Source organism: Orycteropus afer, unplaced genomic scaffold (assembly GCF_000298275.1).
Source record: "Orycteropus afer afer isolate SDZICR_OR568_19922 unplaced genomic scaffold, OryAfe1.0 scaffold00222, whole genome shotgun sequence".
In the NCBI taxonomy this organism is placed as follows: Eukaryota; Metazoa; Chordata; class Mammalia; order Tubulidentata; family Orycteropodidae; genus Orycteropus; species Orycteropus afer.
Genome location: NW_006921809.1, coordinates 3,047,459 through 3,062,686, shown reverse-complemented (window position 1 = coordinate 3,062,686; position 15,228 = coordinate 3,047,459). Strand labels below are relative to the sequence as shown.

The window sequence follows — 15,228 nt, the reverse complement described above, 5'->3', positions numbered from 1 at the left end:
AGTCAAATGCCTTAGGCACTACGCCACCAGAGCTCCTGAATACAAAATATGGGCTTTAATTAGTAATAATGCATTAATCTGGTTCACTAATTGTGACAAGCATTTCATACTAATGTAAGACATTAATCAAGGGGGAATTGGGTGTGGGGCTCATGGAAAAAAAACCTGTGTTATCTTCACAACTTTTCTGTAAATCTAAAATTGTGTTGACACTAAAATTTCATTAAATTATTGTTGTTGTTGTTATGTGTCATTGAGTCATCTCTGACTCATACAGACCTTATGCACAACGGAATGAAACATTGGTCCTGTGACAGCTGCATGATACCTACTATACTTGAGCCTGTTGCTGAAGCCACTGCGTCAATCCATCTCTTCGAGGGCCTTCCCCTCTTTCATTGACCCTCCACTTTACCAAGCATGACATCCTTCTCCAGAGAGTAGTCCTTTCAGACAACATGACCAAAGTAGGTGAGACGAAGTCTGGCCATCCTCACTTCCAAGAAGCATTCCGGCTGCACTTCCTCCAGGACAGATTTGTTAGTTCTTTTAGCAGTCCATGGTACTTTCATCATTCTTCACCAAAACCACAACTCAGAAGCATCAACTCCGGTTTTCCTTATTCATTGTCCAGCTCTCACATGCACAGGAGGTGAATGAAAATACCATGGCTTGGATTAGGCACATCTTAGTCTTCAAGGAGATATGTTTGCTTTTCAGCTCTTGAAAGAGGGCTTTTGCAACAGATTTGCCCAATGCAATACATCATTTGATGTCTTGACTGCTGTTTCCATTGGCATTGACTATAGAACCAAGTAATATGAAGTCTTTGACAACTGCATTCTTTTCTCCATCTATCATGATGCTGCTTATTGATCCAGTTGTGAGGATTTTTGTTTTCTTTATATTGAGGTATAATCCATACTGCAGACTGTAGTCTTTAATCTTCATCAGTAAGTGTTTCAAGTCATCCTCACTTTCAGCAAGCCAAGTTGTGTCATCTGCATATTGCAGGTTGTTAATAAGCCTTCCTCCAATCCTGATGCCATGCTCTTCATATAATCCAGCTCCTCAGATTATTTGCTCAGCACGCAGATTGAATAAGTGTGGTGAAAGGATACAATCCTGATGCACTCCCTTCCTGATTTTAAACCATGCAGTATCCCCTTGTTCTGTTTGAAAGACAGCCTCCTAGTCTATGGTCAGGTTTCTCATGAGTACAATTAAATGTTCTAGAATTCCTATTCTTCTCAATGTTATCCACAGTTTTTCATGATCCACACAATCAAATGCCTTTGCATAGTCAGTAAAACACAAGTAAACATTTTTCTGGTATTCTCTGCTTTGAGCCAAGATCCATCTGACATCAGCTATGACATCCCTTGCTCCACATCCTCTTCTGAATCCAGCTTGCATTTCTAGACATTCTCTGTCAATATACTGCTGCAACCATTTTTTAATTATCTTCAGTAAGATTTTACTTGTGTGTGATATCAATTATATTGTTCAATAATTTCCATATTCTGTGGGATCACCTCTTTGGAATGGGTACAAATGTGGATCTCTTCCAGTTAGTTGGCCAGATAGTTGTCTTTTAAAATTTTTTAAAATTTATATATATATAAACCTCCTCCACTTCTGCAACAGAATCCTTGGGTAAATCTAATGAGTGTCATGTACATAAAGAAACCCTGAGTTCTGCATACGTGGACTTGGAGGATAAAGAGGGCCCATACAGAGGAGTACCAGAGTGCTTCGTTTGAGAGGTATTGCATGTGTGCAAATAGTCACACCAAGACCAGCATGCAAGTATAAGGAATAGGACAAGTGCCACTAATTTCAGAGAGAGAAGGAAATACTACTGGATAGGGTTAACCCTTTGTCTTGACACTTACAGAAGAACTCTAGGGAAAGAAACTACTAGAAAACATTCCAGAAAGAGGCAAGTATGAGTATTAGTACAAATCAGGAAAACATGGAATATTTTCAGAAGATAAAGAGTTGCTAGCTTAAAAGTAACACATCTACCCAAAAAGGACCAATCGAAAATAAAGCAAGACATTTTGAAATCAGAACATGGACCACCTTAAAAGTAGTGACATCATTTGCCCATACATTTATTAAACGTCTAATTTTCCCAAGAAATATGCTGCACATCTGCACAAAAATCAGAGCTGTGCATGGTGGGATTTATCTGATGATAGACTATGGAAGGGATGATCATTTAAAAGGTTATTGTACAAGGCACATCTAAAAGAAAAAGGTCAAAAGAACCCAAACTAGACAGGCATGGAGAGCAGAGTGGTACACCCCATGGGAGTACTCCATTTATGAGAACAAACATTTTTAATTTGATTTTTTTTTCCTGTGGAATATGTCAGAAATACTTCTTTTTATTTGGAAGTATGTGGGTGAAGAAGATACCATAATCTTTTTCAGTTCTTAGACATTTCAAAAATAAATAAATAAATAAACTAGCCCTGATACAAGATACAGCGAGAGTCTGATCTTCTAGGTTGGATGGCATTTGACTCTTCTGTCTTATTAAAAGATATGGGAGAGTTGGGAGTTGAAGGAATAGCTGTTTTTATGTTTCATGGAAGGGGGGAACATTTGTGGGAAAAAGTAGAAGAGTTCATTAATTAGGTCCTTCCACATTTCAGCTGCATAGATCTGACAAAATCCATGACCAAATTACAAAAGCCTAAGTTTTCTTACTCTTTTTTTCATTAGGAATTGTGTTACAGTTTAAACAGATATAGACCCATTTCTTATATCCTGGTTGTAGGGAAAGGGAGTATAAGGAGACAGTGGTAAATCTGAAAAGCTAAAAGAGAAAACAATCTTAATTTCAGTTATTCGATACAGAGATGCACTGACATTTAGATAACTTTTTCCTATTCAATGTATTCAACTCCTATTTACTAAGTACTAGCTGCTGGGACTATAACCTGTCTCTTTCCATTACATACTCACAATCTACAAGGAGAGACAACTATGTAAAAAAAAGTATTTCCTGGTAGACTGAGAAGTCTTCTAATGTAGGCCATGAACAGTGTCCCCTGGGAGCATGTGGGAGAAATTATAACATGGTCAAAGATGTTAGAGTAGGTTTCTGTGAGATGTTATATTTGAGCTGAGTCTTGAAGGACAAGGAGGAGTCATACAAGTAGCGTGGGAAAGGACCTTCAAGGCCAAAAGATTGACAGGAACCATCACACTACCATAGGAGATATGGCTAAGGCAGAGACTGCTGCTGTTATTTCAAAACAAAACAAAACAAAACAAAACTACTGCCATCAAGTCGATTCCAACTCATGGTGACCCTATAGTAAAGAGTAGGACTGTTTCTTAGGGTTTTCTAGGCTGTAAATCTTTACAGAAGCAGATTACCACATCTTTTGCATATCACCAGCTAGATGGTGAGTTCAAATCACCAGCCTTTTGGTTAGCGGCCAAATGCCTCAGCCACTGCATCACCAGAGGTAAAATTAAGGAAAGAATTCACATAATGCCTGGCACTAGAAGTTGCTTTCTTTCTCAATTTTAATTTAGAAAGCTATATATCATAGTACTTAAGAGACCATACTTGAGTCCAACTCCTATTCTGTGCCCATTCCCAATTGAGATTCTAAGTAACTCACTTTACCTTTTCAGTATCTTCATCCATACGAGGCCCTGGTAATGCACTTGGCTGCTAACAGAAAGGTGGGATGTTCGAGTGCCCTCAGAGTTGCCTCAGAAGAAAGGCCTGGTGACCTACTTCTAAAAAATCCACCACTAAAAACCCTATGGCATGTAGTTCTATTCTGACACACATGGCATCACCATGAGTTAGGAGTCAGCTTAATGGCAACTTGTTTTTATCATCCTTCATCTGTGTCTACAGATCTCCATCCATCCATTCATCCATGAGGAATTTTCATTTTTATAATTTGAAGAATGTTATATTTCTAATTTTATTACATTCATTCTTAACTTCACCAAGTACAAACCACAGCAGGAAAAAATTAGATTAAGTAGGGTAATAACTTCCTGATTGTAATGGCTATGAGATAGTGAAACATGATCATAAAATATTTTAGACTGTCCTTTACATAACATGTCGAATGGGCAGAGTAAACTAGTTCACATCTTAAGTCCTTTTTATATTCATTATCCTATTATTTAATACATTCCAAAAGTTAACTACAAAACCAAAAATAAATGGAGAATTTCTTACTTAAGTCTGTTTTTCACCCTCCTTGAAACAATAAGACTGTGCTTCAGAATCCACCAGAACAATAATACAAGGCTCTGTCACTCAACACCCCACCCCGGGGTGTCACCTTAAGCTTGTGCAACTGTCCTTCAAAGGAGCCTTATATCCGCTTGTTCTCCAGGGCAGAAATCTTGTGGTTGCTTCAGAAAAGTAGAGCTTAGGAAAACTTACAGATGGAAATGGGCAAGGGACAATCGCAGGTCCCACCACCGAGTTCTTGGAAAAGGGAATGGGCAGAGTGCTCACCATGAAAAACAATAAAAGCTACAGGAAGAACAAAGGCTTTAAAGATGTCTTGACCCTTACTGAATGGCCCTCTTTTACACAGAAATGTTTGTTGTTACTGCAGTTTAAATGATTCCACCGTGACTTGAAGTTAACACTTCATTTCTGTGAATGAGAAAGCAATTCCCTTCTTGGCTGCTATTTTATTTTAGCTAGAGAATTATCTTTTTTTGAAAAGTAACACTGAAATTACAAAACTGCATCAGTTATATTTGAAAGACTTTCTTTGTAACATGAAGGAAGCAACTTGCCTTAAAAATAGAAGACAGAAAGAGAAACAAAAAGTCCCCAGGTTAGTCACTGTCTTAGCAACAATCAGAAATTGTATTAGTCCTAGTAATAAGGGTTTCTATCATGTTATAAAATTAATACAGTGGAACTAGAAGATAACAACAACAACAATAAAATTATGCTGAGTGAAATAAACCAGACAAAAACATAGTACAGTGAGCTCATTTATATAAAACTTTAGAAAATGCAAACTAATCTATCGTGTCAGAAAGCAGATGAGTGGTTGCCGGGGACTGGAGGTGGGAGTTGAAGAGAACCTAACAGGGTGGAAGGAGAGATTCCAAATGGACAAGGCAAAATTTTGGTGAGTTATAGATATTTTCACTATCTTGATTGTGGTGATAATTTCATGCATGTACACACAACACATACATATAGAGAGAATGTTATATTTCTAATTTTATTACATTCATTAGAGAGAGACAAAGAGGGAGAGACTCTGTGTGTGTGAGAGAGAGAGATAAAACCTATCACTTTACATTTTTATTGTTAGTTGTCACTGAGTTGCTTTTGACTCACGACAACCATATATGTGCAGAGCAAAATGACTCCACAGGGTTTTCAAGGATGTGATCTTTCAGAAACAGACTGCCAGTCCAGTCTTCTATGGAGCCTCTGGCTGGGTTCAAACTACCAACCTTTTGGCTAGTAGTTAACCACTTAACCATTTGCACCTCTCAGGGACTGCTCTAAACATGTGCAAGTTATTGTATGTCAATTATACCTTAACAAAACTGTTTGAAAAGGACCATAGTCTAATGTACAACACAGACATTATCACATCACATCATTGTCATTATATAAGTACATTTTATTTTACTAGTGATATAAATAAAATGGTAAGGGGGAAGAGAGGCAGGGATCATTTATTTTGCCTAAATGATGATGAATGAAAGACATTTGCATGCATTTATGTTTAACACACACACATACATACACACACACTACAGCTCACTGAAAAGGTAATCAAACCGCTGAAAGGCAAAGTCTGTTTATTCTGGTGAAGGTAGCCTACAGTAATGCATTCACTATTCTCAGTGCAAGAAAAATCAAGTAGGAAAAAAATGAGTAAGACTACTGAAGACTTATCAACATAATAATTAAAGCAGAATTTTTTATTATATATTATCTTTTCATTCTGATAATAGAGACTATACCTTTCCTCCCCAAAATGTCCATGAAAAATTCATAAAAATTGATCATACATTAGTCCACAAGAAAAACATTAGTAAATTAAGTAATATGGAAATATTAGAAACAATACTTTCTGACCACAATGAAATAAAACTAGAAATTATTAACAAAATTGAAAAGAAAAAGGCTTATCTACCTGGAAATTAAAAAAAAAAAAAATTCCATAAAATAATGATTGGGCAAAAGGGGAAATATAAACTGAAATCACAGAATTTCTTAAAAATATTGATAATAAGACATTATACATAAGAATCTCTGGGATACACTTCAAGCAATAAGCATAAGAAAAGTTTTAACATTTAACATTCTTATCAATAAAAATGAAAAATGCTAATACATGAATTAAATTCTCATATCAAAAACTAGAAAAAGGATAACAAGGTAAATACAAAATAGCCAGAGGAAGGAAATCATAAAGATAAAAGCAAGGGAACAGAACAGAAAAAAAAAAATTTAATGAATATTTCAAAATAGATTTTTTTTTTTGAATTATCAAAATAGGGAAACCACCAGCTAACATGGTCAAGTAAAAATTTTAAAAGTACAAATAAAAATAAATAACGGGGAAAATCATTGAAAGTTTTTAAAAAGTCATAAGAGATTATTTTGAATACCTTCCTAAGGCATTTGACTGCTAACCAGAAGGCTGGCAGTTCTAAGCCACCAGCCACTTCTTGGGAGGAAGATTGTGCAATCTACTTCCATAGAAATACTGCCTCAGAAACCCAAGGAGTGGTCGCTATGAGTCAGGAACGACTCCAGGGCAGTGAGTTTGGTTTATATGCAAATAAATTTGAAAAGCTAGATAAAAAGGAAAATTTTCCAGAGGGAAATACATATTATCAGATTTGACTATATTAGAGATCAAATGCTTAAATGGACCAAGCTGTGTAAAATAAACAGAGAACATTATCAAGAAATTACTTCACTAAAAAATGCACTAGGCTACAGATTACTTCAAAGTGAAATTCTACAAAATCTTTGAAGACTAGATGATCCAAACATGTTATCCATTGCTCCAGAGCACTGGAAATGAAGGTTAAAAAGTAAGTAAAACATTGATACCTAGACCTGGTAAAGAGACAAAAAAAAGAAAAAGAAAAGAAAACTGTAGCCCAATCAATACCACTGAAGAATAACCATGCCTAAGTAGTAAATAAAAAACTAATAAGCAGAATCTAACACCATTAAGTATAAACTATGCCATGACAAAGTGAGATTTAGTCCAGTAATTTAATGTTGGCTCAATAGTAATAAATCCATTAATATAAAGTATCTTGTAACAGACTTAAAAGGAAAAAAAACTACTTGATTATTGCTCTGGATGCTGAAAAAGAACTCAGCAATATTTAACACTGTCTAGTTTCCATTGAAAAAACACTTACAAAAGGAGAAAACAATACTTTCTTAACATGATAAAATCCATAAACTTTAATTTTTAGACTATCATGTTAATGGAGACACTAAAGGCATTGTGAGTCAGCTCAAGAAATGGCAAAGATACCCACAATTTCTGCTATTATTGAACATTATATTAGCAGTATTACTTAATGCAATTGGACAAGACACTCATATTTATTTGTAAAGAAGTAAAGATATTTCTGGGAAATATTAGCAAATCAATGAATGATAAAATTATTCAAATAATAAGATAATTCTGCAAGGTAACTAGATATAAAATTAGCACACAAAAAATCAATAGTTTTCTTATCCACAAACAATAACAAGCTAGAGAACAAAATGGTAGAGAAAAATAGCAAAACCTCTCAGGAATTTTTTTTAAGTCTTCTGAAAGACACAAAATTAGACTTGAACAAAAGAAAGGCATCTTCTGTTGTTGTACAGAACAACTGAAAGCCAAAATTACGTCAATTCTTCCTAAGTCAATTTCTAAATTTAACACATTACCAATAAAAATATCAATATGTTCTTTTTATAGAACTAGACAAGTTGATTATCAGGTCCACAAAAAAAAAAAACAAAGAATAGCTAGGAAAACATTAAAAAGTGAAAATTACAAAGGGAGATTACTAGTCCTACCAGACATTAAACTATACTACAAAACAGGATGCTACTGCCACAAGAATAGACGCACACCAGCAGAAAAGAATGGAAAGTCTTGAAATGGATCTAGGTACATGTGAAAATTTAATATATGATAAAAATGCCATCTCAAATTGTGGAAGCAAAGATGGACTTCTTCATAACTGTTGCAGGCACATTTGGGCAGCCACTTGGAAAAATGATAAACTTAGATGCATATCTCACATTGTGTAAAAGAATAAATGTCACACTGATCAGGAGACTAAATTTGAAAAAAGAAAAAAGTGAAAGAAGCCATAAGAATACTAGAAAAAAATACAGGTGAATTCCTTTCTCAACTCAGTATAAGGTAGAGATTTCTAACACTGACTCAAAACACCTAGGGACAATACAAGAAGTTTTTGATAAATTTTACTATGTTAAAAGAATTTGCAAGGTAAAAATAATTATAAACGAAGTTAAAAAAAAAACTTTTTGGAAATGTTTGCAATATAAATCACAGATAAAGGACTACTGCTTATAATACAGGAGCTCTGGTGGAGTAATGCTTAAGGTATGTGACTGCTAACCAGATGGCTGGCAGTTCAAACCCACCAACCAGTCCTCGGAAGGAAGATTAGGCAATCTACTTCCGTAGTGATACCGACTGGGAAACCCAAGGAGGGGAGGGGTCGCTATGAGTAGGATCTGATTCAATGGCAGTGAGTTTGGAGTTTTGGTTATCTATTTGGTATAATATATAAAGAACTCTTAAAATTATAGGGGGAAAGGACCAAAACTCAGACAGAAAAAGGAGGAAACAATATATATGCAAGACAGTTCACAAAATTGATACACAATGGTCTGTAACCATATGAAAAGATATTCAATCTCACTCAAATTTAAGAAATGCAAATTAAAACTACCATTGAATTCCCTTTTTTACCTATTAGATTGGATAAAATTTAAAAGTTTGACAATACAGTCTGTTGGTAGGGATGTGAGATATAGCCATTCATGTCCATTGATAGTGGAAATGCAAATTGCTTCAACTTTTTTGTAATGGAATTATCACTAATAAATCCACATATGTGCTTACTTACCCTTTGATCCAGCAATACCATTCTATAAATTTACCTTGACTATACATTACAACAATATGAAAGTACATATGCACATACATAATAGCACTGTTTGCAATTGAAAAATACAGGCAATGTACTGAATAAGCTATAGCACAGCCAGACAACTGAGTAGTATACAGCTCTAAAAAAAAACATTAGGAATATGTCTATGAAGTGACATGCAGTGGTTTCCAGGATACACTGTTAAGTGAAAAGAACAAAGTGCAAAAGAACACACCCACTCCTCACTTATCAACTATCTCATTATTTGATATTTCACATTTACAGCAATAGTAAAAGATCTACTATCTGACTATTTTGCAAATTAACGACCTACATTTGGCACTAATGAATGCTAAGGTGTAAGGCAAGAGTAATGCTGGCTATGATGATTAAGGTTATATGTCACTTGTCTGGGCCATGATTCTCAGTGATTGGCAGTTATGTAATGATGTAGTCAACCTCCATTTTGTGATCTGATGTAGTCATCCTCCATTTTTGCATAATGACCTGGTCTTTGGAACCTAATCATGTCAATAAGTGAGGAGTAGATATATAACCTTCATGCAAAAAAGAAAGGCAAATAAAAAAATATGCAGGTATATTCTCATTTTGCAAAAGGAAAACACAGAAGTACAAATCAGAAATGAATGAGATCGTTTACCTACAGAGTTGGGTACATATAGGGTGGAATGGATTGGAAAATGAGGGGGAAGGGTGACATTACCCTAAGTGTGTGTTTTTTGTTTTTTTTTTACAAAGTCCTCTTTTAGAACTGTATTAATGCTTAACATATTCAAATAATAAAATCAACAAATAAATTAAATAATTAAAATTTTTAAATGTCAGTTAATTTTTAAAATATCAGAAATAGTAACTGGTATGATATCTGTGCCTTCAAATTTTTCAGATTTCTGAATTGATAATTCATTTTTTTTACTGTGCAGAGTCCTATGCTAAATGTAATGAAGGCTCTATAACTGATAAAGGTTCATACTCTCAAGAATCTAATATAAATAATGTGTTCAATAGAAAAGGAAACAAATGAAATTTTATAGACATAGAAAAAGTTGGAAGAAAGGCAAAATAAGGTAAATTTGCTAAGTAAAATCAGAAATATTATGTTATGAAGGGAGTTTGCCCTAAGTATGCATCTTAATTAAATTCCAATTCCTTTATCATTTTATGCCATACTTGTTTCTAAAAATTATAGAAGACAACATGAATTTCAAGAGATAGACATACTAGATTATTAAAACAATGTTAAGGAATATAGGTCAGGTGAAAAATTGGGGAAAGAGTTGTGTGGGAAAAAAATAGACAAACAAAAGTTCATTTCTGAACTACCATAAGTAAAGACATGAATGGAAATATACTGATAAGTCACAAGGTCTGACTATCTAATAAAAGAAAGAAGATCAGTTCATCACTGAACGGGTTGCCAGATACTGAAGACCCACAAGAACCCTGTTTCTAAGACTTCCTGTGATAAAAGTCAGCAATAAATGCTTTTTTGGTGGTTTAAGCTTCTGGTAGTCGTGTTCTGTTACTTGCAGCTGAAAGGATTTCTGATTCTAACACATTCTCGAAATCAGATCAGACATAAGTGTTTCAGATATATTAATATCATTTCATTAATCTAGAAAATTCAATTGGTTGTGTCATTAAGGGGGAAAAGAAAAATCAACTTGTAAATGAATAATATATAAAGCAAAATACAACAAAGAGACAAATACCTCCTGTGTTTGTAGACACTGTATGCTTTGACACTGCCATCATATTTAGTGGATTTCAAATCTAAAGCAGAAAAGGACAAATGGCAGAGCACCTGGATTCCAATGATGCAAAAGGCCCTCATGTTCTAGTTAACGTGGAAGTGAATTTGGAGGTCCAATAAAGTCCAGCCCTCTGTTGGAAAATTGGCTACAATAGGTCACGTATCCAGGACCAGAGTTAACAACAAAGGCAAGGAGATGTTTGATAAAGTTCTAAGATAAAACATGCAGCTAGCTGGATCCGATTTAACATGTCATCAAATGCCATGAAAACCAAATATTTTTTTTATTATCTTTAATAATATCCTGTGTTGTGACTGTAGGGGGTTTCCTTTCAGAAAATGAATGTGTTTATTTATTTATTTATTTATGTTCTTAGAATCCTGGCTTTTACTTACCTACTTTAAATTCTTAATTCAAATTTAAATTTAAATTTGTCATTTAAATTCTTAATTGAAATATGCTAGACAGCAACAAAATATCTGAAGATTGTTTTAAATGTATGGAAAATGATTAAAATGATACTGAGCAGAGGGTTGCGGGGTCTTCTTGCTAATTAATTATTTGCTTAGATTTTTTAAAATACTAATAAACACCTAAAACTATTTGTTCCATGCTTTAGAGAATAACAGAAAGTCTAAAACTAATAAAAACTGTAAATTCAGAGAGGAATTGGAATGGAAAATAATTAAACCAAGGGAGTAGCAATATTGTCTGTACTGTTTTAGAATAGAGATTTTTATATTCAATGAACAGAAGTTAAGGAAAATGTATACCAAATCAAAAGCAATATATCCTTGTCTGAACATCAGTTCACATGGCAGCTTATTTCTGAGATGGTGACAGCAGCCACATCTCTTAGAGGGTATCACACAAGCCAAAGGAAGGAGAAAAAGGCATTGAGTCTGCACCCATGCATATCTGAGAATATGCTGACATCCATGCTTTTAAAAATATAGCGAGGGTGACCAGACACTCAGAACACTAGTTTTTATTTCATCAAAGCACAGGTAACACTCATAGAAAATATCCACTAGGTCTTCTAGTCTAATCAATTTCCTAGGCAAAGCTGCCACTCAGACTATTTGTCTAAAGAACAATGAATACTTGACTTATTCTTATTTTGTGCTGACATCCATAATTCTTCATTCCTTTTAACATAGCTAGAAGGCAATGTAACTTTAGGGACTTTTTAATGTTGCCTTCCTTTTAAGTCACATCTATTCTTCCTCTCATTCAGTTCCAGGCAGTCATCAATTACTTTCTCCCCTCTGGGAATTTATGCAATCTTTGACCCTATAAATAATGGTACGCTGTAAAATACCACATCAACCACCTCAGAACACAGCCATCCAGGAAGGTTACTTACACATAATTCAGTCAAAAATGAGGCAGTCAGCATAAAAGGTGATCAAAAGGAACATTTATGCTCTAATATTCAGAACTTGGTTACTTTTAGTTTATACTTACTTCTTAATTATCTAATTTTTAAAGTGGCAAATGTTTAAAAATAGCAAATTAGAGATTCTGACAGTTTAAAGAACTAGAAAGACTACAGTGAACCTATCAATAACACACATGTGTGATATGGAAAGGGGCAAAGACTTCAAACCACTAAGTCTATGGCACAAATGTAAGGGTCACCCATTACTGACGTACATAGTGAAGTCATAAAATCTTAAAATTGGTTAACCAGTTGCCATTAAGTTGATTCTGACCTATGGCAACCCATGTGTGTCAGGGTTGAATGATATACCATGGGGTTTTCAATGGCTGATATTTTGGTTGTAGACTGTTAGACCCTTCTTTCAAGGCACCACAAACCTCCAACCCTTTCAGTTAGCATCCAAGTGCGTTAGCCATTTGCACCACCAGACACTTCTGAAATTGGTTCCGATCCTAGAAATCTAATCACATCTTCCCATTGTAGGAATTTCTCCCATAACATTCTGAAGGGTCATTGTAAGGCTAAGAACTGCTCGAGTGCCTTACATGGAAGCCTTTTCTTAGAGAGTCAAACACTGTCTCCCCATAACTTCAACGTTTAATTCTAAATCATTCACTTAGTAGGCAGTGTTTCTGTAAAGGTAAAACCCATCAGCACTTTATTCATCTGGAGAGACAAATGAACAAATAAGAATCAAAATCACTTTTGCTTTGCTGTTCCTTCCCCTTTGTTTATTCTCAAGTCTCAGCATTACTTACCTGAATCACTCCTCCCAAGAAGGAAACTGCTGCAGCCACGCCAATCCTTTGCACCTCAAATTCAGATAAGCCCAGCACACTTTTGTTACTCTCTGTGGTGAGGTTCCAGCTGCTCTGAGGGACAAGCCGTTCCACTGCATTGGCTGATATTAAGGATGTTAAAGCGAAGGTACCTAAAAAAGGGAAGAGAGGCATCTTCTATTAGGAAAAAGAAAACTGAATAAAAATTGTTATTTTAGTTGAATCTATGTTGTCAAACCAAATACATGTATTAGAAATACTCTCCCTGGCATCCTTACTCATTACCATACTGCACCAAATAAACAGAAACCTGCCTACATATATACAACTTCATTCAACATACAGTCACACTTATCTCCTTGTTATTCCTTTCCAGACCATACATTTTCCCACCTATGTGCAGAGGTGCTCTGGTGGTGCAGTGGCTAATGTATTCAGCTTGCTAACCAAACCCACCAGCCACTTGGTGGGGGAACAATGAGGGCAGTCTACTACCATAAAGATTTACAGACTTGAAAATCCTGTGGGGCAGTACTACTCTGTCCCTTGCTATGAGTCAGAATTAACTGAATGGCACTCGGTTTGGTTTACTGGTTTGGTTTGGTGCAGACTGGCATAAAGAATTCTCTCAGGAGAGTGATTAAGATCACAGTCTGGATTTGAATCCAATTCATGCATTTATCAATGATGTAACTTAACATACTTTTCTGAATCTAACTTGTCCCATCCATAGAATGGGGACAATGATACATTTCTGTCGGGGATTTGAAGCAATATAAATGAGATGATAAATATAAAGACCCCAGTAAGTTCAAATATGCAGAGGTATTTGCCTGGAATACTTGCTCCTCCAACCTACCTGTGCAAACCCTGTCTTTCCAGGTCTGGCGCAAATCCCACATCCAACAAGGATCCGTCCCAGATCTTCCCAGCCACACTTTATTTTTCTACCCTCTGTGATTGCACAGTACTAAAACTCATTGCCTTCTATTTGATTTTGACTCATGGTGATCCCATGTGTTAAAGAGTAGAACTGCTCCATAGGGTGGGTATTCTTGGCTGTGATCTTTAGAGAAACAAACCACCAGGCCTTTCTTCTGTGGGACTACTGTGTGGGTTTGAACTGCCAACCTTTAGGTTAATAGTCAAATAGAAACAGTTTGGGGCACCCAGGAATCTTTTATCACATCAAACAGTACACCTTTAGTATAGTATAACAACATGCTGCAGCACTTAAATAGACTAAACAAACCATTTCTGTTACTGTCATTAGATGAGGTTCAATCATATTTCCCAGGAACTGTCATGGCCTTGCACAAATGCAAGACCACTTTCAGTTTGTTCTCCTCTCCTGTCCAGAGCCCTGATGCCTTCCTTATTGGCACAGCACACCTGAGAATGAAGTCACCAAGACTGGGAAATGCTGATTCCCACAGGGAGGATTAAGGAGACAATCTGTAGTATTGTGAAACAATTCCCTCAGCCCATTAAAGACTTGCTCCAGTTCATATATGAGACTTTGTGCAAAAATGTCCTAATGCAAGATACAGACACCCTAACACAAGCATTCAGCAGTATAGGGTGAGAAAGGCATGAAAAACCACTGCCGTCAAGTTGATTCCAACTCATAGTGACCCCCATTGAGTTTCTAAGGCTATAAATCTTTACAGAAGTGGATTGCCTTATCTTCCTCTCATGGAGCAGTGGGTGACTTAGAACCACTGACCTTCTGGCTAGCAGAAGGGACGGATCTGGGACAGATTCTTGTTGGATGTGGGATTTGGGCCAGACCTTGAAAGACAGGGTTTGCACAGGTAGGTTGGAGGAGCAAGTATTCTATGTCATCAGAGCTCCTTCTAGAGAGACATGAGCCAATCAGAAACAGCTCTGGATAGAAACCCAACACAGGCAATCCTTTCATATTTCTGGATAAGAGAGGCAGGATGTGCTGTGGATTCAAAATAACATGGTGGTTGTGGCCCAAAACCTGGCCTAAAATACCAGCACTGCCACCTCAATCCCATTATTTGTAAACAGATAACATTCCTCA

General features: G+C 35.8%; 1 protein-coding gene across 1 annotated transcript in view; it reads right to left on the bottom strand.

The window, feature by feature from the left end:
* The window catches only part of SLC26A7 (solute carrier family 26 member 7), a 192,062-nt gene that overhangs the window by 133,761 nt on the left and 43,073 nt on the right, over window positions 1-15,228 (bottom strand). Inside the window, exon 3 of the mRNA XM_007948748.2 lies at window positions 13,158-13,330. Coding sequence (XP_007946939.1) covers window positions 13,158-13,330 — 173 coding nt within the window. The remainder of the gene's footprint in view (window positions 1-13,157; window positions 13,331-15,228) is intronic.